Here is a 24,988-nt window from a genome sequence, read left to right as displayed (position 1 = left end):
TAAAACTGCGTTTAATAATAAAATAGACATATACAGTGGAGATAGATTAATGGAGATGCAAATACATTACAGTGCCCCCCGAGAATAAGAGATCTTGGCTTCACCGCTGATGCATAAGCGCGTTTTCAATTAATTTCACTGTTACGTTGAGCAAGAGGGACAGTTGCCACTGCGGGGAGTCTTTTTCTAGGACCGAGAAAATCGATTGTCTCGCACGCACGGTGGACGTGAAGGAAAACAATATCTCGGACAGACGCGAAGGAATAGCCATGAATCGTGTTTCAATTTCTCAAGACGAAGCTTGAAGCTCTTCGCTCTCGAAAGATTTTGCAAGGATGCATGAAGCATCGTGTATTGTATGTCATCGCGAAAATGACATACAAGCGCGAGAACTTCGATGAAATTTATTGCCGGGATGGGAGACGGGCCAAGGCAAGAAGAAAAGATCTCTCTGCCGATATATGAGAGCGTGAAGCGCGCAAATTTAATGGAAATGCTGGGGTGATATAAAAGCTGTTATATACGCGGTGTATCAGAAATTGCATACTTTCAATGGATTATATAGATTTTTTAAATAAATTTTTCTGAAATTTGAACGCGAACGCCACTTTTTACTGGATTCATATAAAATTTATTAAAATTCTGTTATGTTATATTAAAATTATTATTATGTTATAAAGTGCTTTTGATTAAATTATTATTCTGACAGATTTATTGAAATATGTTTCAATATATAATATTAATTAATGCAGAGTTTTATTTGAAAACAATGCTGTTATTTGGATTTTTTTTATGACATTGTATACATCAACATATGTATTAATCTATCATTTTATGTATTCCACATTTTTATAACCGTAAACAATAATTGCCAACAAATCTATTATAATATCAAGAAAATTATTAATTATTATGGAATTTTTTAAATAAAAAAAACAAGCGATTTTTATTGCTTTTCTTCTCTCTATTTGTTTAATAGAAATATCTATTGGCGCTAAAATTAAAATATTTTTAATGAGTCGCGAAATAAACAGAAAATACTTCGTATATATAGCAATGCGCAAAATAAATTTAATTCATATAAATATAAAATACATTTATAATCACAAATATAAAATTCCGCAAATTGACTGTCAGGATGATGTGACGGTCGAAGTAAAATACGTAAAATTTTAATCTGATTATGGAAACAGCAGGCAAACGAAATAAGAAATGTTAGAGCAATGCGATTCCTTTTCTAAAAAAGATATGTAAAGTCGATATATCGCATATATCGAAGTTTATTGTTGTCGCTTTTCCGCGATGCTCATTGGCCTATCAAGATTCACGTTGTGCGTTACATTCGTAGCATCAAGAGGCTGTAATCGCGAGGGTTAGCAGTTTGACAGTTTGTTCAAAATAAAATTAAATAAAATAATAATATTAGTTTTAAATATGTTATAATATACCTTATCCACGATTAATATTTTTTGACAGAAATCAGCTGATAACTATCAAAAATATTAATTGAGTTTAAAGTATTATAACATATTATTTAAAACATATTATTTTATTTAATTTTATTTTGAACAAACTGATAAACTGCTAACCCTCGCGATAACAGTCTCTCGATGCTACGAATATAACGCATAATGCGAATCGAAACAGTTAATCAGCATCGGAAAAGATGCAACAATACTTGCAAGAATCGACTTAACGTGCCTTTTCTAGAAAAGGATGTTATAATATTTTTAATTCGATTAATATTTTTGACAATTATCAGAGCTGATTTTTGTCAAAAAATATTAATCGCGGATAAGATTATAACATATTATTTAAAACACATGTTACTATTTTAATATTTTCAACATATTATATAATATATACCCCCATACCGCTATAGAAATATTATAAAATAAATTTCTCACTCACCAATACGCGCAATAGCAGAGTTGTAGTACACAGCACAATGATCTGAAAACAAAATATTCAAATTATGTTGTATATACATATGTGTGTGTCGAATATCTCATAAACAGTTTAGAAAAAATGTTTTATTGTGCATACCTCATAGTTGCCCCGACGTCGCCCGATGCCTCCCCGGGCCTCCTCCTCCTCTCCTGGTCCATGGTAGCACTCACGACACTCGCGAAAATACAAATAATTACGATCGCCCGACACTTTACACGGCACTCCCGACACGCGAAACTTTATACGGCACTCCCGACACGACGCGTGAATCGCACTGTGTATCGCAATGCTATCTGTAACAAATGAAATACATACATATATTAGAATAATCTTATTATTTCGCATTATAACATACACAATATAAATATGTAAGCTAGAATTAACGATAGATATATCCACGGATCGCAACACATTCGCGCGCGCGACAACAGATTAAGTTGGGTTATGTTGGCAAGAGATTTTGCATCGAATTTTTCGCGAAATATGCGTTTCGAACAATTACGACTACATATTAACGTTGAAATTATGATATGCGATTGATAAATATTACAATACAAAGGTTAGAAATCGTTTCTAACGATTATGCTTACTAATTAATCACAGCGGGACGCAGCTCCAACTGCCTGATACTCGCGGCGTTTCGGTAATGGCCGAAGCTACAAACATCGGCAACTTCATGCTAATAGCGCGCGCGCGCGCGATATTATATACATGACTTAATATTAATAATTAATTAAAACTCGAAGGAGATTCGTTCGAAAAGATATAGAAGCTTTAGAAAGAAAAAATATTAATCGAGAATAAGGTATTATAACATATTATTTACAACGTATTACTATTTTATAACTTTTACTATATTATTATTTTAAATTTTAATTAGCAAATTATAACATACACAATATAAATATAAATAGGTAAGTTAGAATATTTAATTAGCAAATTTTATTAATATTTTTTGACAGAAAAATCAGCTGATTAAGAGACATTGAGAGAGAGAATGTCTCTTTCTCCGCAATAATACAACAATTTTCTCTCTCGTATTCATAGAAATATTTTCGAGATGTCTTGTGTATTTGAAGCTTGATTATTGTAAAAAATAATTAATTTGTTATATAATTAATTTGTTGTATAATAATTCATTTGAATAATTTGTGAGTGTATCTACCGAGCAATCACAAACGTCTGATTAATGTCTTATATTACTACTGAAAAAAAATTAATTGAAGCTCTACATGACATATATGATTAAAGCGTCAGCTGATTAAAGCATCAATTTACTAATTAATTTTTAAAATAATGTTATAAAAATTAAAATAATATAATATGTATTAAATAATAGGTTATATATCGCATATATCAAAGTTTATTGTTGTCGCTTTTCCGCGATGCTCATTGGCTGTCAAGATTCGCGTTGTATGTTATATTCGTAGCATCGAGAGATTGTCATTGCGAGGATTAGCAGTTTGACAGTTTGTTCAAAATAAAATTAAATAAAATAATAATATTAGTTTTAAATATGTTATAATATACCTTATCCACGATTAATATTTTTTGACAGAAATCAGCTGATAACTATCAAAAATATTAATCGAGTTTAAAGTATTATAACATATTATTTAAAACATATTATTTTATTTTATTTTATTTTGAACAAATTGTTAAACTACTACCCTCGCGATGATAGCCTCTCGATGTTACGAATATAACGCACAATGCAAATCGAAACAGTCAATCAGCATCGCGGAAAAGATGCAACAATACTTGCGAGAATCGACTTACAATTAACATGCTTTTTTTAGAAAAAGATGTTATAATATTTTGAATTTGATTAATATTTTTGACAATTATTTGCTGATTTTTGTCAAAAAATATTAATCGCGGATAAGATATCATAACATATTATTTAAAATATATTATTATTTTTAATATTTTCACACACACAACATATTATATATACATATTATATACCTGCTATAAAAATGATATAAAATAAACAATTTCTCACTCACCGATACGTGCAATAACGAAGTTGTAGTACACAGCACATTGATCTGAAAAAAAAATATTCAAATTATGTATATACATATGTGTGTGTCAAATATTATTTACAACATATTACTATTTTAATTTTTTAACATATTATTTTAACATATTGATTTAAAATTTAATTATATATATTAAATTATCAAACGCTTTAATCAGCTAATTTCTGTGAAAAAATATTAATTAAGTTTAAACAAAAACTTTATATTATTTTTGAAAAAATATCATTTTTTTAACCAAAAATAAAACCAAAGAATGGCGCGCTTGTGTTGTTCTAGTGTAAAAAAAACGTCGCAACATTTGAAAGTTAATTCAATAATGCACATTATTTTGTTTCGTCACGAAGGATATCGAAGGCCGAAGTTTCGATTTAAATGCTGAACAGAGCTCACTCGGAATTTCCAGAAGAGCTCGCAAAATTACGCAGAGCATTAAATTATTTAATTCCAATAAGAAACGTTTCTCTTTCTCTTTCTCTCTTTCCCTTTCCTCGACAAGCTTCCTTTTTACAAAGGCAACTTGCTCGTCCGCCTTCTCTGCCGAAGTCGTATAATTGTTAATTAACTAAAAGCATCGAAGGAGCCGTCATTAAAGGAAGTGACCTAAAAGAGCTAACGTGTATTTATGGTACGAAGTGCGTAAGAAACTCCAAATTGTTTAAAATAAAAATTTCTGTGCATTCATGCATTCGTAATCGAGTTTTAAGTGAAAGTTTTTGTGTATTAAGTTAAATATTATTTAAAAAAGGAAACGCTATATATGTGTGTGTGTATGTGTGCTGAAACTAAAAATCGGTCAATATTAATTTTAGCCCAAACTTTTGCTTACTGACACATCATTGGAAAAAATCGATTTCAAATTGATGGAAAAAGCGTTGAAATATATCGATTAGAGATGTGTGTGTCTCATATACTGTATTTATTATTATATCCCGCAATATGTCAACCAATATTCTCGTCTATCTTCAATGACATAAATTATTGTCCGGTTATTCGACAGACGAGGCACATTTTGAGACAAAAGCTCTTTCATCCCATTTCCTCTCCGTTTCACATTAGTATTTGTGCCAATTGCGGCGGGTGCTCATTACTCAAAACAAATATGTACGTAGACGTGCGAATTCGCGGACAGCATTCGCGACAGCTCGCGCGAGAACAAAGGTCGTCCTTAATTCCGACTAAATGTCCCGTATGTTAGCGCATCTCTGCACACGTTGTCGACATTCGGACCGCCGAAATGGCGTAAATTCATTAAGTCTAATCCGCGCTAGTCTAAACCGCGCGCACGGTTGTCGCGTTCCCTCTTGTTGTCACGCGGAAAATTTACATTTAACGACCGGCTTACACGATCGAAGATAGAATAGCGAAATTAACGTTTCGGGAGGTAAAGATTAAAAGAGTCGGGGAAATACGAGCATTTCGAAAACGCAATGATAATAAACGAACATTGTTTGCGATGACAAATACGCATTGATAATTCTGACATATCATTCTCCCGATAATTATGAAATTTGTCGTTATTTCCTTTCAATCAAGTCGTGCGAAATGCCGTCGATGGTGATAATCGAATTTCCGGCAAATCAGAACTTTCTTCTTAAAGAACGAAGCGTTGTTTAACGTCCAGAAAATTGCTTCTGTTCACGGTTCATTCGTCCGATTCAACGTTTACACACATACACATACATACACACATTCAACAGCGTTACAGCATCACTCGATTAAACTAATTAACATAAAACCCGCATCGAGATGCTGCTCTCGTTACAAAATAAATACAGCGCAAACTTTATCGCGCATAAAATAAAAGAGGTCACGTCCCAATCCCTTGACTATGCAACTAGATAAAAAATGTCACTATATTAACATATTAACACATCAATAAGAATATCTAATTATTATACTTTTATGCAATATATATAATATTAATTTTTTTGATATTTTTGAATTAAAGTTTAAAAAAATAAAGATAGATGAACGCAACGATAAAGACTTTCTCGCGTTTAAGGACGAATGAGAAAGTTGGAGGAGAGGAGAAAACAAAAATAGAAACTATAAAGATATATAATAGAGATGTGAAGGGAAGTAAAAGAGAGAAGAGAGAGAGAGGGGGGGGAAGAGAGAGAAAGAGAGAATAAAGGACTAATTTCTCGGCGGTGCTGACCGTTAATTGCACCGGAATTAAGAGAACGAGGAGACAACCGCGATAAAGGCAAGAAGCAAGGGAACATAAGGGGATACGCAGACTCGAATACCACCTCCTTTTTAGGCCAACCCTCCGCTCTCGTTTCGTCTTGACTACCCCCTTCCGGTTCGACTTTATACGACCTTCTCTTACCCTCGTTCGCCCTCTTCCCGCGGTATTCTTTGAATTCACGTCGAGGAGAAATTTATACGAAAACTTGACAATGCTTTCGGTCTGTGGACCCACCGCCTCTCAAGTCCTTTTCTCGCCTGCCTATCCAACGTGCTTCGGTGCTCACACACACACGCGCATGCAAAGAGGTGGAGAGAGCGTCTTCAACTTAGCGGAAAAGCTCGCGGATGATGTTTGGCGCGCGGCATCGACACGCGACCGCGACTATGAATTATATTCGTTTTATTGGAGCTTTCCCTCTATTCCCACTTTGATCCTCAACGCCGCAACGGCGCTCTATTAACGATGGTTAAACTCTGCAAGGACTTTACAGCTTAAAACTTATCATTCTCACAGCCGCGTCCCACTTGTCCGATTTCCGAAATTATGAACAACGAGATAAGCGTCTCTGCCCAAACTCCCGCTTTTATCTCCCGTCGTCGTTATAGCGAGACGTAAAATTTAGAGCGGTTCAAGGAAGCTGGAAGAAAGACCCTGTTAGAAGAGTTTGGCGAGAAGCCTCGTTACAGGACTCATTTAACGAGAATGCATCCCGTAGAGAGGACTCTAGGTCTCTTGTCGCTCGGACAGGACAAGTTCTTGATCTATCTTTCGCAAATATTTTCACTTGTTAAGTGGAAAAAAGTGCCTCCAGCTCCACGTTGCATTATATTTTCTTCTTTTCTATTTTTCATATATCTTTATATTACGGTTAATTTATGTTATATAAAAAGAAAATTATAATTATTTATATGATCTCTTTTCTTCTTTGAAAATAAAAATTTAGAATAAAGAAATTAAATATGCCTTCCTAATTTAAATGAATTATTTTGGTATCAATATATGTTCAATATAGTCGTTATCAACTCATTCCAGAAGGGGATGCGTGTCATAATTCGAATCAGAACATTATATGCCGCTATTTTGCAATATTTTTCTATTATTGACTTATAAAAACTTGTTATTTGTACGTGTAGAAACGTTTATTATACATATATTAAAATTTTTAAAAATATACATATACACATATGCACTGGCGAATCCTTGGGGGAGTTAACCCCCCCCCCTGCAAATTAAAAGAAAGTTTTGCTAAATTTGTTTAAAAAATATAAATAAAGAAAAACAAACATTAAAGAGCTATCGACGTCAGAGAGAGAGAGAGAGGATCCGCTAGTGATATAGTGTATATATATATATATATATATATATATATATATATATAAGTATAAGATACACTGTAAATTATATTCATTACGCATTCAAGGAGTTAAGTATAGATTAAGTCAGACATAGGACGAAATGATGAGATAATTTCATTGCACGAAAATAATTAGGTGAAATTCTTTATATCATATATTCTTTATATAATATATATTATATCTATATAATATATATTATATAGATACAAAGAATTTCGCCTAATTATTTTCGTACAACGAAATTATCTCATCATTTCGTCCTATGCCTGACTTAATCTATACTTAATTCCTTGAATGCGTAATGAGTATAATTTACAGTGTATCTTATACATACATATTGTATACATTATATAGATATGAAGAATTTCGCCTAATTATTTTCGTGCAACGAAATTATCTCATCATTTCGTCATATGTCTGACTTAATCTATACTTAACTCCTTGAATGCGTAATGAGTATAATTTCCAGTGTATCTTATACATACATATTGTATATATTATATAGATATAAAGAATTTCGTCTAATTATTTTCATGCAACGAAATTATCTCATCATTTCGTCCTATGTCTGACTTAATCTAAACTTAACTCCTTGAATGCGTAATGAGTATAATTTACAATGTATCTTATACATACATCTTGTATATATTATATAAATATAAAGAATTTCGCCTAATTATTTTCGTGCAACGAAATTATCTCATCATTTCGTCCTATGTCTGACTTAATCTAAACTTAACTCCTTGAATGCGTAATGAGTATAATTTCCAGTGTATCTTATACATACATATTGTATATATTATATAGATATAAAGAATTTCGCCTAATTATTTTCATGCAACGAAATTATCTCATCATTTCGTCGTATTTCTGACTTAATCTAAACTTAACTCCTTGAATGCGTAATGAGTATAATTTCCAGTGTATTTTATACTTTTATATATAAAAATATAAGATACACTGGAAATTATACTCATTACGCATTCAAGGAGTTAAGTTTTATATATAGAAGTATAAGATACACTGGAAATTATACTCATTACGCATTCAAGGAGTTAAGTTTAGATTAAGTCAGACATAGGACGAAATGATGAGATAATTTCGTTGCACGAAAATAATTAGGCGAAATTCTTTATATCTATATAATATATACAATATGTATGTATAAGATACACTGGAAATTATACTCATTACGCATTCAAGGAGTTAAGTTTAGTTAAGTCAGACATATGACGAAATGATGAGATAATTTCGTTGCACGAAAATAATTACGCGAAATTCTTTATATATATATACATACATACACTGGCGGATCCTGGGGGGGGGGGGGGGTAAACCGCCCCCTTGCAAATTAAAAGAAACAGTTTTGCTGAATTTGTTTAAAAAATATAAATAAAGAAAAACAAACATTAAAGAGCTATCGACGTCGTTGATCCTGGAATAAAAGCTAATCGTGAAACCAAAAATATTAAATAAAATAATTTTGCAAAACCCCCCCATTATCGACGTCAGGATCCGCTAGTGCACATATGTGTGTGTGCGCGTTCGCGTATGCGATAATTTGATATAAAAGAACAGCTCTTCAAATGTGAGTTATTCATGCGCGTCGATCGCACTATTTCAAAGGCTAGAGACGCAGGCAACCACCCGTCACCGATGGATCAAAGCTAATGTCCTTTGCAGCAGTTAATACGTTTACGAGCTTCTTAGTGCCATTAACCAGACTGAACCTGCGACGGCGTTCACCCCAAGGTTTCCCGACGCGTACCTAAAGAGCCAACTTACGAATCTCGCAGTTCGCGTCTCCTCGAGAAGTCGAGTTGGGACTTAATCGCGTAAGAACACGTCAGATGTTAAAGGACTTCTATTATAGTTTTAGACCGGTACAAACTATACAGAGCGAAACGTGACAAGTGCATATTTGGCACCATTATATTTTTCAGTTCCAAAGTGGAAAAAATATAATATAACTGAACATTATTCAGTTCAAATATGGAGATCTTACGATTTTTTATTCATATTATCTATTATTTTTATTATTTTATCTAATTTTTTTCTAAATAAAATTGCAATTATCACAAAAATACTGCCGAAGATATAAAAACTCCGGAATTAAAGATATTGAAGAAAATCTTTTTGAGGAGAAGCAAGTAACGTTATTTCTCGAGTTCTCTGTGGAAAAGATTAAAAATATATATGTAATTATATAATAGACTCATTTTTTCTCCCTTATCCCGCCAACAATTTTTAGTATTGACATATTAAATAATATTTTACTTTTTTCGAGAAATAAGTTGTAGAATCTTTAAGGATTCAAGAATAATGCAAAGTTGATATTTTTAGAAATTATTGCCTTGATTTTTTATACTAATAAAAGAATTTCTATTCTAAGACAATGCATATTTTCTTCTAATCATTTTACGTATCGTTTCATTTTTAAACGCGTTCAATTAACGCGCTTAATTAATACGTTTTTGCTCGCGGTAAAAACTTTTAGCGCGGTTATAAAAGTACGTCGAATTCGCTTTTTCGTTAAATTCCAGAGGAGCAGTGCTAAAAGGCAGTCGCCCATTATTACTATCACGAGCGACAATAATTATCTTAACGTTGCCAGAGCGTGGCAAAGTACAAATTAATTTGTCGGCAATTGCTTGCACGAGGAAAATCAAGAGTTCGAAATTATTCTCTTTACTACGTAATTTATTAAACAAAATTTTAAAAATTAAAATAATAAATTGTCTTTTTTACATCACTAATGCAAATTAAATTCAATTTCATATTTTATATTTAATGAACGAAATAAAAGTCACATGCATTCAAGAATATATATTAAAAGAGAAAATAAGATAGAAAAAAGAAAGCATATATGTAATCACCATTGTATCATATAATCACCAATCTTGATTTTAAACAATGAATTATGAGTATTGTCGCGAGAACTCTTCACTTTGTCAGTTATATGCGCGAAAACGAAGCAAGCCCATGGCTTTCAGTTTCATTACCTCCAGGCAGCTATTAATTACCCGCAGTATCGACAATCGATTCTCACCGAGCGGAGTCGCGAACAAGAAAACGGAGAAACGACTAGAAATGGGAATCGCGTTTTTTTTTTTTTTTTGCCGTTTCGTGCTTCGACGATAACGCATACTACCGTTTCTTTTGCGAATCGTCAGTAATGCCGACGATAACTTTCGCGGCTTAACTCATTGCTCGCCGTAGAATTCGTTTCATCCGGCGCTCATCGTTCTCGTTCGAGTTTCTTCCTTCGCGTATGAGTATCTCGTAAAACTTCTTATCCTTCACATATCCATATTATTGTGCCCCATAAATATGCGAAACTCGGCACCGCCGTGCGCAGAAAAAAAAGATATACATCAGAATAATGTAAATTTTGCAGGAGTATCGAAAAATAGGTACATATGCGACATGCGTCTCTCAGAATTTTTCTGTAACTACCATTGCGGTTATATTTTTTAATTGCTTTCCCAGTTATATTTTTTAAATTTAATCTATGATAACAAAACATTAGTTTTCAATTTTCTACCTCTGATTATTACTGTTTGCTTTTATCTTGTATTATGTCAAATGTCTTCACAATTTTTTATGGTTTCTTTAAATGATTAATTAAAGTATTTATATATGAGAAAGTAATTATATATGAGAAAAATGTTGAAAAATTACATTTTACTAGAATAATTATAAAAATTGAGGCAACTTTTTATTATTCTTTCTATCGTGTATCGATCATATCAGAGAATCGTGATTTTATTTGATTTACTGCATCATGAAACCGCACGAAATCTGATGAGTATCACGAAGAGATACACACGAGAGTTGTGACTTGGTGAGTTGTTTATGACAACTGTAGAAGCTAAGAAAATTCCCAAAGGCTTGCCAAGTATCCCTGTGTTTTTCGCAACTACTCCACTATATATACACGCGGAAAATCTTACGTACACGGGCGTTAACGTGTTTTATGGTGGTCGAAAGGAGGGCGAACAAAAGTTTGCCGAGTTGCCTGCAGAGCGTCGCAATGACGTCGCGAAGGAACTCTCGTTCCTTTCAACCCTCCCTCTGCTAGGGGGGTTGCACTTCCATCCGCGTTGGTTGTAATTTTCCGCGGACAGGTTGCAACCATCGTACCGTTCGTTTCCGCTACATGTACTACTAGCGTAATGCACTTTCTAAGAGACGCTTAAATAGTCGTTAACACACACGATTGTCTAACTGCACTCGGATGTGTTCACCTGCATCGAAAAGTCTTATACGTGTGCGAAACGAGAAGATTTACGCCCCTGTTAATTGCAAAACTCATATTAACAACGTTTAAAATGTGGCCTCGAACAACGTTGCATATGTCAACAGACAAAAAATTATACAAGAAACAAGTTATCGCAAAAAATGTAAAAGAAACGAATAAAAATATATTGTAAAAAATTTCCATCGAATATATTTCTGAATATATCTTTAAAAATATAGATTTAAACGCAAATATTAATTAACTTTGTAAAAAAATATATCTGTCTTCGACATATTACAAAGATAACGATTTGTTACTGTGATGCAAAAAAGATGAAATTTTTATAACTATAAAATCAGTTTCTTCTGCAATTAATATATTTTTAGATATATATATTTAATCAAAAGTTTTACAATACTCGATTGCTTTTTTTCTATTTTATTGTAATAGTTTTTTTTATTCTATTGTAATAAGTGTGTGTTCAATTTTAGTTGCCCAGGAAAAAAAATTAATTTCCCGTCGCTTACAACGCACGAAATTACAGTTGAGTAATTATTTATTTCCATAAGCGTATACGCGCGGCCACTGGACAGCAGCGTGTAATCTCTGCGGCAGCTATTAACCAAATTAATTAATTCACCAAGCAAATATCTCGAACGTGTGTACGATATACTAAATTGACCCAAAAAGCTCTCTTTGCTCCATGAATCGAGCTCTGTTACGCAAACTTGGTCTCCACATATACTACTCCGCGCATAAATCTACACAAGAAAAGAAAATAAAAAATCTACGCCACCTGTTTTTTTTATTTATTAAAGTTAAAACAAAGTTTAATATTAAAAGAATGATACATACGAAAAGATGATAATGATTATTCTATTTAAAGCAATGAAACGAAAAATTTCAGAATCAAAGCTATGCTGACAATTAAATTTCTAAATATAAAGAAAAACTATACGTATATAAATTGTAGCAATTTTTTAAAACAATATTGCTACCACAAATTAAAACCGATGTCGTAATATATTTATCATGCTGTTATTAAGACATTAAATCGTATTTCTAACTCGTCAATTATTTAATTATAACAACGAGACAAGATTAATAATTTATCGAGGTAAAAATTTATCGATAAAAATAAAAAAACATTCACGATATGGATTTTTTTTCAGACCACGTGCCTAACAGAACTGCCAGATGTGGCGCCGTGCAACGGCACCGTGCGGCTACCGCCGCCGTGCGAGGATTCGCCCAGCAGCGGCAGCAGCAAGGATCGCAGAGACGAGAGTCCTCGCAGGAGATGTCGGCTGTTGGCGCCTGTCCTGTTCTTAGTGGCCGTCCTGCTCCTCGGAGGCCTCTGTCTGCCGTTTCTACTTCAATCCGCGCCTGCCACGCACCAGCAGAGGCTGGACGTGATCAGGAGGATCCTCACTGAAGTGCCTCTGATCGACGGGTGAGCGTTTGTTATTCGATATGTGATTGACGAAATTTGAGAAATTTGCATATGCATTAATGGTAAAAGTAAACAAATTTTGATCTATGTATATAAAAATAAAGATATCGAAAAGATATAAATTGTTTTTTAATTATACAGTTTCGTATAATTTCCCAGAATATGCATGTATCATTTTTTTAATATCAAATAATTGTTCCAAAATCTCGTATACATAGAATAATAATAATTCTCTCTTTCTTTCTTTCAGTGTAAGATAAATGTTTCGATTTTAATGTTTGCTCATCTTCAGTTACATTATAATTTGCAATTATTATATCCATACAGGCACACACACACACACACACATATATATATATATATATATATATATATATAAAGCAATAATATTATATAAATATAAATAATATATACTTTATATATATAATGTATTTCGCGAATTATTTAAGTTATACGCTAATATAATAATATTAGCGTATGTAACATTTTATAACATTTTATATTTGAATAAAAAGTCATAATTTGAAATACATAACATAAATTCAAAAGTTAAAAAATTTCGTACTGTTCGTAAAATACTGTAAAATTGCTTTATATAACTCGCATCTCAATTTCGCAGGCACAACGATTTGCCCTGGAACGTCAGAAAGTTCGTACACAATCAACTTGGCGAGGTCAACCTGAGCAGCGACCTCGGCAGGGTCGACCCTTGGGCCAGATCAGACTGGAGTCACACGGACATCCCTAGATTACGCGCTGGCCTCGTCGGTGCACAGGTAAACCCAACATGGCATTCATTAAACTTCTCCAACCTTTCTTTTCGTCGGTCACTATTTTCATCTCGCTTTTCTACCGAAGGTGTACCTATTACAGGTATACCTTTACCTATTACAATATTTATTTAGACATTTTTTATGTTGATTTATATTACATTTGTATTATATTTATATTGATTTATGTTATATTTATATTATACGTTTATAAAACAAATAAAGAAAAAAAGTAATTTTGTCAAAAATCAATTTAAATTTTAATAAAATGAGTATTATTTCTCTCGTTCAAATATTAGTTTATCACACTGGCAGTTGAATAAAAATAGAACTAAAATTATCTACCTTCTATTTTCACTGACAAATCTATTACCATTAACAAATCAGAATAGGCTTTTTTCATGGAATATCGTTGGAAAATCGTTTGATCTAAATAGACTTTGATTCTTTGCGCGCGCATATGTGTGTGTATGAGTGTGTATTAGGGCAATGTTAAGAAAATCAACGACGATTCGGCGTTTGATGTACACAAGTTTCTAAGCAGAATCGAAACTACTTGGTACAGCGAGTTTATGCTCGTGACTACTCTAAAAGTGATCCAACTGCTTGGCAATTAGATACGAGCGGGAAGCAATCCAACTTAGCCAAAGACGGTCGCCGCGGTATATGGCATCTCGTCTACGACAGAGCAATCTCATCGATAACGAAGAGACCCGTCATTAATGTAGAAACGTATTCCAATCGGGGGGGGGGGGGGGGGCAACATGCAAAAGCCGCCAATTATCGAAACATATTGTATACAAACGGAGTAACTACGCGCGCGAGTGGGGAATATTCGCGTTGTTGCTAAAACGTCTATGCAGTACGTAAACAATTCCAATTCATTATCAGTTTCATCTGTATCTATCCATTGTAACGAATCGCCATTGATCGGCATATCCCGCGTCTGTAATTCTAGTCGACTACGCACCAATCCAATCAGATCGTGCCAAACGGTGTGTCGAAATGCCTTCCTACGATGATTTGCATGCACACGATAAAACAGAAAATTTACTCGCTCGTAATGCCACTTGGAGTGGCTGATCAGAAGCTAACTAATGGCTTTGCGCGGATCACCGTCGAAAATCGCCAAATGGTCGGTCGATCGTAGGCTCTCCCGATTTGTCGTGATAATTGTGGACGAATAGAGTATCATTAACAGTCAATTGACCGCGTATCCTCAATTTGCTATCGACGATTGTCGATGAAACACGAGAACGTTCAATTGAGCATGAATTCTTAACGAATCGAGAATTGTCAAGTCGATCAGCTGATTCCTTTGAAAATTGCCACACCATCAACATGGCACAATCGATCGCACACTTTGCCGCAAAAAGCTTCGTGCGATCACACGCGTGCGTTATATATATATATATATATATATATATATATATATATATATTAAGACCTCTCGATAAATCCGAAACTCTCGGTATCTGGCCTCACGTCGTTGCTCTCAATCGCCGGTCTTGTATCTCGATAAGTTACGATCATTGAAACGGGTCAACAAGTGAGCACTAACTCTTATCGGAACCAGGAATCCCGCCTGTTCGATCCCGCCGTCTCGTGCCATCTTGCCGAGATATTGGCAATCGACAAAGACAGACGGAAAAAGGAAGGATCTATCTACTTCGAGTCTTCATCGTTGCGTCTACGAGATGTCCCGAAAAAATATATATCAATCTCGATAAATTTTAAGAAAATTTTTATCTAAAATTCATATATATATATATATATATATATATATATAACTCCACGCGTGTATGCGTAATTTATTTCTATAATTTTTTAATTGTTAAGAAATTTAACTCGAAGTATAATTCTAAATTCAAAAGATATTATAAATTAAAACGTAATGGTATTCTTCTTTTTAATTTTGGAAAAATCGATTGACGATTTATTGAATGATATATAATTAAAAAAAAAACGACGTGAATCTGACAGAAACTCTATTCTATATGTATATATAGCAATTATATATACGCCAATCACACTGTCGATGTAAAACTTTGTCGTTGCGGTATTTTTATTCGAACGACAGAAAATAGATTTCTTTGATCTCCGGAAACTACTCATTGTCAGTTTTTAATCCAATTCAGGATAACTTTCTTTCAATCTTTGAAATCTGCAATTAGCTGATAAAGGCTGACAAAACCGTACTATAACGTCGAGAGTGAAAAAGAAACCAACTGTCAGAAGCAATATCATCTTCACTTTCCAGATAATTCTTCGCGTGGAAGACATGTCATCTTCCATATAATTCTGTTGCGGTCGAAAATATCATGCTTTCAGTGTGCTATCAAATTCCATGTTCAATTTAATTGATATAAAAACCAATAGTTGAAATAACGCATTATAATGCTAATTGTAAACAACGCGTTATATATTTTATTATTATATATTAGCAATTTTTTTTCATCTTGCAACTTGTTCGTACATACAAAATTTATATAAATATATAATAAATTTATAATTTTATATAGTTTTATATACATATATATAATTATATAGTTTTTAAGTTTTGCAAATTTTTAACCAATTATTGAACTTTATTTATTTATAGATTGCATTAAAGTAACAGAAAGTTAATTAGAATGCATATTATTGTACGGCATATTCTACTTTAATATCAGCGTAATGAAGATTTTGTGATAAAAAAGGTAAACATTTGTGTATTATTATTAATAGCAGATAATCTGATCCGTAGAATAATTACATACAATTTTCTGCTTTGAATAATGATGCGAAAAAATTAGATTTTTCCCCTTATATTGGCTAAAAATAAAATTAAAGGATATTTGTCCCACAAATAAGTTTATTCGTCGGACTGAAAAAATAAGAGGCGATGTAAAAGTTTGCAACAAATGCCCTTAAATGATCTAAATTAATCCATTGCTATTATTGGCATATTTCCGATGCTGCATAATTTATGTACATCGGAAAATTTTATGGAAAAAATAAAACGGCATTTGTATCCAATCCGATATTTATAATCTGTTACTTGCATCGAGTGACGCTGCGGTTAGTCCATAAATTTTATACTTTGATACAATTTTATAACTTCGCGCTATCGAATATGGAGCACATTCATTCTTATTTTTTATAATTTGTTTTAATCTTCCTTAATCAGGTGACAGACAGATAAAGTGCAAATGTGAACGAACACGTTCGAGACGCGTTCGGGAGCGAGCAAGAATTATGCTTCAGTTTTATCGATTTATGCCGAATCCAATCTCCGAGAGCGCTACGTTCGTTACTGCCTGTGAGCTCTTTTTAATCCTGACAATTTATTAATCGTGCCGATAGGTAGACAAATAGCGGACCGACATTCTCCTAATCATGGATTTATATAAATCGAACGGCTCTTTTTATCGTTAGCCGACTGCTTAACGCCGAAGAATCGATTACTGTCAGAAGTTCGGTCTCTCATAAATCATTTTCATTTGGCATTTCTCTGTAACGGGGTGAATCAGGAATGATCTATTTTCTCTGTGATTGAAATGAAATTGCTACGATATCGATTGAAATTTGAATATACGTGGAAAATATATTTTTTTAGAAGTAGAACATATTTTCTTTATTATTAAAGAAGTATTTCCAGTAGTTCTTTTAAGTCTTAAGAAAAAATAATAATTAAAAGATTAGTACGCGATGTCTATATCTTATATAAAACGTAATACAATTTTTTTAAAAATATTTTTCTGCTATTTACTTTCCCAAAATATTATTCTCACTTAAACATCTCTTCTGTTAAAACATTTTATTTTTCTGGACATATTTATTTTGCAGCTTAAATCTTCAATTATATGGTTAGTTAAAGAAATCTCGGTGGATACAAGAAACGATTGGATGCTGATTATTTAATTAATTATTTAACTCGACGAGCTGATATATCCCGAGAGCGACGAGAGAGAGGTTTCGCACCTCGATCTGTAGCTATATTTGCGATTAGCTGTCCTGCTCCTCTTCTCATCGATATGAGCGTCGCGCCCGGTTCGCTCTTGGCCCGCGGAGGATATTAATGACCCTCTGGGTGCGTTCCATGACAGAGGCAAGCCAATTTCGATCTGGATCAATGGCGACACCATAATCAGCAAAGGCCCTCGGCAGAGTCATTCATTTAGGCTGAGGTTGCTGGTGGCAATCGCGATGCTATAATACGTCGCTATAGAGCTGATATCTAAACTACCCCTTCCTCCCATCCCTTCTCTACTGATCTCTCTCTAGCTCTCGTATCCTGATTGCGCGTATGACCGTTCGCGTTCGCATCGTTTCCCATCACTGGACCGCACCCGCCTTCGAGATTAAGCCAGAAATTAGATCGCACGCCGTCGCGCCCGAGTGAGTGGCCACTTCACGATCGCGTGACGGGAAATTATCTAGGAATCTTCGATCTCGTGCGAGAAGCGTTTCACGGTGAGCGACGTCAAGTAGTAAAGTAAGAGTTAGATCCGACCGTGCTTCAATTGAACGTTCGGAACGATTGTAGGATATATCCTGTATAGTATATTACCGATCATGCACTGATGATATAAATATAATGGTAAAAAATATATTTAAATATTAATTATAAAAGATCTTTCTCTCTGGATTATAAATTTAACATAAAATAATAATTTATTTGTACATTAATTAAATTTCGATTTAAAATATTTAAATATTTAATTAATTTTACGAAACAGAAACAAATGTTTTATTAAAGACTTACAGTAATCAATTAAAATAAAATTATTTCCATCATTGTGTATGCTTTCCGCACATTATTAACTTGCAAAAAAATGATGATTTCCTCGTTTATTCACTTTTTATATATGTATTATGCTTTTTCATAATTATTAAGATTATATTAGCCGGGAATAACATTCCTCAGCTCTGAATAAACGTTGTCGCGTTTGTTTGGATGTAAATCCACGGTTGCAACTGTGATTCTTACACGTACGAATTTCATTCACCAGACGAATACCTAGTCGAGACTCGATAGCGGAACATACCAAACGATTAGTCATAATGGGTCGGTTCGTATAATAGCCCGAAGTCAAGAACCCACGTACTCATTACGTATTCTGCCTAGCTCAAGCTGCAGTTGGAACTCGGACAAGTTTGCGCCGACACTATTTGGACGTTGAGAAAAGGGATGAAGGGGGATAGGGAGAGTTCGTTGGCGAACTTGGTAACAGTGTTGCCAGTGTCAATGGGCCGGTAAGGTCATAGGGAAACTTTAGGCTTCGATTATCGAGATGCTAATTACGCAGACTCGCGCCTCACGTTGAGAACTCAAGTTATTAAGATTTCTTATTACCCCCAGAAAAAGAGGGAGAATGCGAATTTCGACGACAAATGTAATAAAATCCGGAAAACATATTAAAATCCACAAGAATGACATAAGAACAAAAAATTTCAATAAAGATATTTATTTATTTTTCTGATATATTATCAAGAATATTTAGAATAAATTGTGCTGAATAAAAAGACAATTATGTATACATCTTCTAAATTCTTTCTCTCTTTTTCTCTTTCTCTTTGCACTTAAAGTATGTTGCAGAAAACATAACTTCTCTTATTTTTAAGTACTTTCATAACATAGTGCTAAATTACATAAACAAAGTTTTGCTATTATTTAAAAAGTTTTAGTGATACAATCTTTTTTTTTTTATAGAGAATACATTACGATTACTAAACAGTCATTTAGTTAGATCTCATTCATTGCGTACTTTCGCCTTAATTTTATTACATCTTTTCTTGCTAATAAAAGTATAACACAAACTTTCCTTTAGGAATTGACTGTTGCAGCACCATTGATTATTGCTAATATCCTTTTTATTATTAACTTTCTCGTTCGCACAATTTGTAGTGGATTAGTTGTGAATTATTCGCGCTTAATTAACGAAACATTGTTATTCATTTACGAAGAGCTAATAATTAGTAAGTGACTTAATTAAAAACTTTATAATTTGATTATTGACGATACCCGTTTTTCTCAGATGAAATTTTAAACATCAACGAAAAGTTTGATATACCTAGTTCAAGGAAAAGAAGACTGTTTTATGATTAAAGACTATTAAATTACGAAATCCAATTTTCGCTCTAAAGTCAAAATTTATAATCTTATACAAAAATTGTTCATTTTTCTCGATGCAACGCTTAAGACTAACTAATTTGTCCTTGTGAAAAACATGTGACACATGAAAAAGACATTCTATTAATTATAAGATTCCACCACTACGTCACATTTCTTTATATGTTCAATTATTTAAAAATAATCGTAGCAATGAGAGATGAGTGTGAAAAATTAAATTAAAGTTCAAGATTGTTGCTCTTAAAATCTGATTAGTAATCAGAGGCTGAACAAATCAATGTGAACAAAAATAGTTTAGTTCTATCAAAGATGTCGATACATCAATCTCTCCTCCAAATATCGGATTACAGAGACAAAAATGACAACCGACCTGTCGCTTGTCTCTCTTGTCATCTGTCTCTCATCTGACTTTGTACGTTTACCTGCGGCTACATCACATTCGTTATTATCCAAATCTGTGCTCTGCTACAGAGTATTCTATTTATTGAGATTTTTAACGTTAAATGAATGAATTTTATTATATTTCGCAATTGCAGTTAAATTAAATCCTCATAAGCCATTACCGTAAATGATCCGCTCTTTAAAACTACGCAATCTGCTAAATATGATGTCGCGTTATTAAGTTTTAATTGGTTTCGCTAATTCGATTACAATAACAATGGAACGAAAAATTTTGTACACCGACTTTTTGTAGCAATTCGCGCAAAGCGCAAAAATCGATGAAACGTCGAAATTGTACGATACAATGACGATATCAACCGGATAGCAGATGTCGATACGTCAATCACTTTTGAAAATCATCAGAATTTAGCTCGTGTCCTTGTTCACCTTTGATTTCTGCAAAGGAGAGACTTCCAGTATTATGAAGATCGACTATCTTTGACAAACAATAGTCTTCAAGCAATACACACAATATATTTCATTCTCATTGTTAAATTATAGAATTGTATGATGCATTAGAATTGTATGATGCATTATAATTACTGGCGAATAAGTATGCATACTAATTAGTGTTATTATATTTATTTCTATTTAACGAATTTTTAATGTTTAGTATATAATATTAAACGATATATTTTTAATCAATATTTTCTATATTAAAAATTTTTTAATCTCTCTTATTTTCTATATTAATATATACGAAAAATTGAAGACATTTATATATCGCGGAGAGGAAGGGATGAAGAGGTATGCTTCTGGTCTAATCGATTGTGATCCGGCACGATCGCGAAGTTTTACGAAAATCGGTGGTAGCAGCGACAGGTGTCGATATGTCAATCAATTGGATGGATCGATAGGATTCGGCATACGCGTCCTCAGCCAATGAGGAACGCCGCGTGCGGTATATAGGGAGGAGAAGGACGCGAATTGGCCGTTATTACGAGACAGGTATTATAGTCGGTGTGCTAGTATGTGCACGCAGGACTGGTTTACGCGGCTCCATTTATAGCAGACGCATGGCGCTCCGTCGGTGTACCACTATCATAATTAGGTCATATTGGATAATAACGCCGCACCTGGTCATTCCAAGGGAGAAGACCTATGTACATCTCTCAGAGGTATTCCCGAAAAGATGCATATCAGATCAACGAGCCACTCGACCACTGTGCCCCTCGCTTAATTTGCGTTCATAGCATAGACAATTGGATAATTAGACAGTTAAATAATGGATTAATTAAATTCTTTCGAAGAGAGAAAAGATCGATATTTAATTTTATGACAGATAAAATGCTGCTCTATTGGTGTTCCATATTATATTTTAACTTAGGGAAAAATGCCTGTTCTTTGTTATATACATATGATGTATTGACAACATAATTATACTCTAATTTCTTAAAGTTTAACTTGACAGAGAGACACTTCATGGAAATTTACTAAAGTTTTCGCTTAATTGCCATTTAATCACGATAATTTGAATAATATATTGCTACGTAGGATCACAATAAAGTGATATTATAATTGATAAAATTGTAAAAGCTAATCTTCAAGTATCGGAAAAGAAAACTATTAGCTAACATTTATAAATGAACGAACAATGACGCTCGTGCAAAAAGCTGTTTCATTTGGACCATCTCGAGTTTGGATGTATTATTATCGACGAAATAGCGAAGCGTATCCACTTCCTCTTTCCCCTCATCTGTGAAACTGATCGACGCTACCGGCTATTTTTTTGTTGTTCTTCCTATTTCCCGGCCGCGTTAATAACGAGCCGTGTGTTTTATCGCACACCGTTCGTAAAGAATATTGATTGTCCAGGCTTTCTGCCAAAAGCTTCATTTCCGGTATCACGCGAAAGATGACGACTATGTCGATCGCTTTTTCAACTGACCGTGACATCGAATACACGTGACATCGAAAGGGACGCAAGACATTTTTTTAATGCGAAATGGCTCAATCTCGTTGCATAAATTTCGAATAACAGCAGTGAAAAGATTCTTTCGTTAAAACGCGCGAGAGAGAGAGAGAGAGAGAGAGAGAGAGAGAGAGAGAGAGAGAGAGAAGGAGAGAGAGTGGTCCTTTTACCGCTATTATTCCTCTTGCCTATGTAAGAACGAGCCAAATTGTTGTTTACCTCGATCTGTAACTTGGCACTAAAGCCATCCGCTTTAAAGTCGCAAATAAAATTCCGCGTGTTAGTGAAATTCGATTTTCGATTCCTCGTGCTGGGATAACAAGGATCCAGACAGAACCTAAGAAATATAGACCAGAATTTCTAATTCTCTTTTTACTGATCTAAAAGAGTACCCGACTAGATCTCTCGCGAGAGCCCGAAAAATATCATCTTCTCGATATTACAGATATCCAATTTATTTATTTGCTCTCATTTAATTAGAATTATACGACGCGTAGCAATCAATTTCATTTATCAATAATTTTTCTAACTCTATCGTATGAAGAAATATGGTTGAAATAGATCGCAAAAATAATCTTCAAAATTTTTTATTAAAAAAAAAATCAGTTTGCTTTGCGTGCTTATATATTTAAAATGATTATTACTCATACAAATATCGTTCAGACAGTATACACATTACATAGAACTCTCAAGTATGCACGCAAAATACGACTCATTTCAATGTTTGTATTCCGGGATGAGGAGCGAGAAAACAGGCAAAAAGGAATAATAGTCTTGAAATTTTCACCGAGGGTTACATGCTTTCTACCTCTTATGGTATCTCTCCGCGAATTTATTTATATGAGAGCCACTGGCATTTCTTACTCGTCAGTTATGAGAACTGCCTTTTCAAACTAAGTCCCAGTTTAGCATGGCCTAATAATAACTATAAATAACCAAACTTACAGAAATATTTATATACTACGTGATACGCATATGCGAAATGTGGGGGCTTATAAATAGAAAATTTTCTCTGCGAATTCATATTTTATGTATACCACATATAAGTAATATAAAATCCAGAAATTTTTTGTAAGCAATTTACATAGAAACTGCACAAGAACCGTTTTGTATGTATATAGTATCAAAATTTTATCAAAACACACTTTGTAAAAATATATAAATTAATTCTTTATTAGCAAATTAATTCTTCTTATTGAGTGAAAGACATGATAAATGTTTGTATTAATTAATTTTTAAATACTTTTATATTTATATCTACATGAGTTTTTTTGCATCAATTTCTCTCACAATCAATTTCAAGTTATTGCAATATAATTTGATATTGCAATATGTAATTGATATTATCAAGAATTCAATAATAATCATAACGAAAATAAGTTTGAATAAAGCTTGTCAAAAGAAATCAGTTTAAATTATTTCGTGTACAAAATATTTCAAATAAACATACATTCTATGTTAATTATACAACTTCTTTGAAATTTAAGTAATTTACTTTGTTAAACAATAACAATTATATAATTTGAGTTTGCAATTTGAATTTCGAATTTCCTCTCGAATATCCATTTCATATAATCCACTTTCATCTCCGTAGCGTAATATATAATACGGTATGCATACTATCATTTTACGCGAAACGAACTAAGCGAGTCGGTATTTGCGCGATCTTCCGACAAGGGAAATCCGAAATTGGGAGATTCGTACATGTGGAAACACGTGCGCGTCATTGCTCAATCGCATTCGAATTGTCTATTGACCAGAAATTAGAAATCAGAAATTAGAAATCGCTCTATTAGGCGTTAATATATAATTTATAATTGTCAATATATAATTTACACTTGAAATATATCTACTATTATTTTGTATGCATAATAAAAAATTAAAGCTAATTTATTTTAAAAGGATTCACCAAAATCAACAGTAATTTTGATCAATTCTAAATATGTATATTCTACACTATATATGTACATACAAAAATTATGTTTACGTTATATATAAAATGATAAAATTATTCAAGAAACATCATGCATACTATATAATATTGCGTGTTTAATGTCAGAGGCGATGCATTCAGGGCGTAGAATGGACTTTCTTTTCAATATCGAAAATTCAGCATCGGAAAATTGCGCTTTCTTCCTAGTATCGAAAAATTGCGCTTTCTTGCAACTTCGGAATACATACTACAATGTCTGATCGCATGAATGCATCCAGACGCGATAGACTTGCTAGTGCATCAAACGCAGATGCATGTAGCATACAATGTATATGTGAGTAAAGCGTTGCTATAAAGATAATGTAAAAGAATGTTAGCATAATTTTTAAAATTTTAATATTTCAGACAATATCGAATGAAAAATTGTTGATTGTGAATCTAACAATAAGTGTAATACTCTTAAAAATTGCAGCGAGATATCGATTCATGAAATATCGATAATATCTTAAAACTGAAATGAAAATATCCTAATATTGTCAGCGGTTCTTGAGGGAAAGAAAAAAATTATATATAAATGTCT

The 24,988-nt window shown here is 33.2% G+C and overlaps 2 protein-coding genes across 9 annotated transcripts in view; one reads left to right on the top strand and one right to left on the bottom strand.

Annotated features, from left to right (window-relative positions):
- LOC145933922 (uncharacterized) overlaps positions 1-24,988 on the bottom strand; it is a 179,488-nt gene that overhangs the window by 90,279 nt on the left and 64,221 nt on the right. Inside the window, exons 7-9 of the mRNA XM_083033980.1 lie at positions 3,960-4,001; positions 2,047-2,243; positions 1,912-1,953 (exon numbers count right to left, since the gene is read on the bottom strand). Coding sequence (XP_082890106.1) covers positions 1,912-1,953; positions 2,047-2,243; positions 3,960-4,001 — 281 coding nt within the window. The remainder of the gene's footprint in view (positions 1-1,911; positions 1,954-2,046; positions 2,244-3,959; positions 4,002-24,988) is intronic.
- The window catches only part of LOC145933916 (dipeptidase 1), a 120,499-nt gene that overhangs the window by 62,657 nt on the left and 32,854 nt on the right, over positions 1-24,988 (top strand). For all 8 annotated transcript variants that reach the window (XR_014424947.1, XM_083033968.1, XM_083033966.1 and 5 more), the window contains 2 exons: positions 12,957-13,237; positions 13,857-14,013. Coding sequence is in view for 7 of the 8 variants with exons in the window: in XM_083033968.1 (XP_082890094.1) it covers positions 12,957-13,237; positions 13,857-14,013 (438 nt within the window). In the remaining variant the exon portion in view is untranslated. The remainder of the gene's footprint in view (positions 1-12,956; positions 13,238-13,856; positions 14,014-24,988) is intronic.

Source organism: Prenolepis imparis, unplaced genomic scaffold (genome assembly GCF_030444845.1).
Source record: "Prenolepis imparis isolate NDT839.2.m4 unplaced genomic scaffold, iyPreImpa1.0 SCAF_3, whole genome shotgun sequence".
Taxonomy (NCBI): Eukaryota; Metazoa; Arthropoda; class Insecta; order Hymenoptera; family Formicidae; genus Prenolepis; species Prenolepis imparis.
The sequence above is the reverse complement of the archived record's forward strand: the minus strand, read 5'-3'. Positions and strand labels throughout refer to the sequence as shown.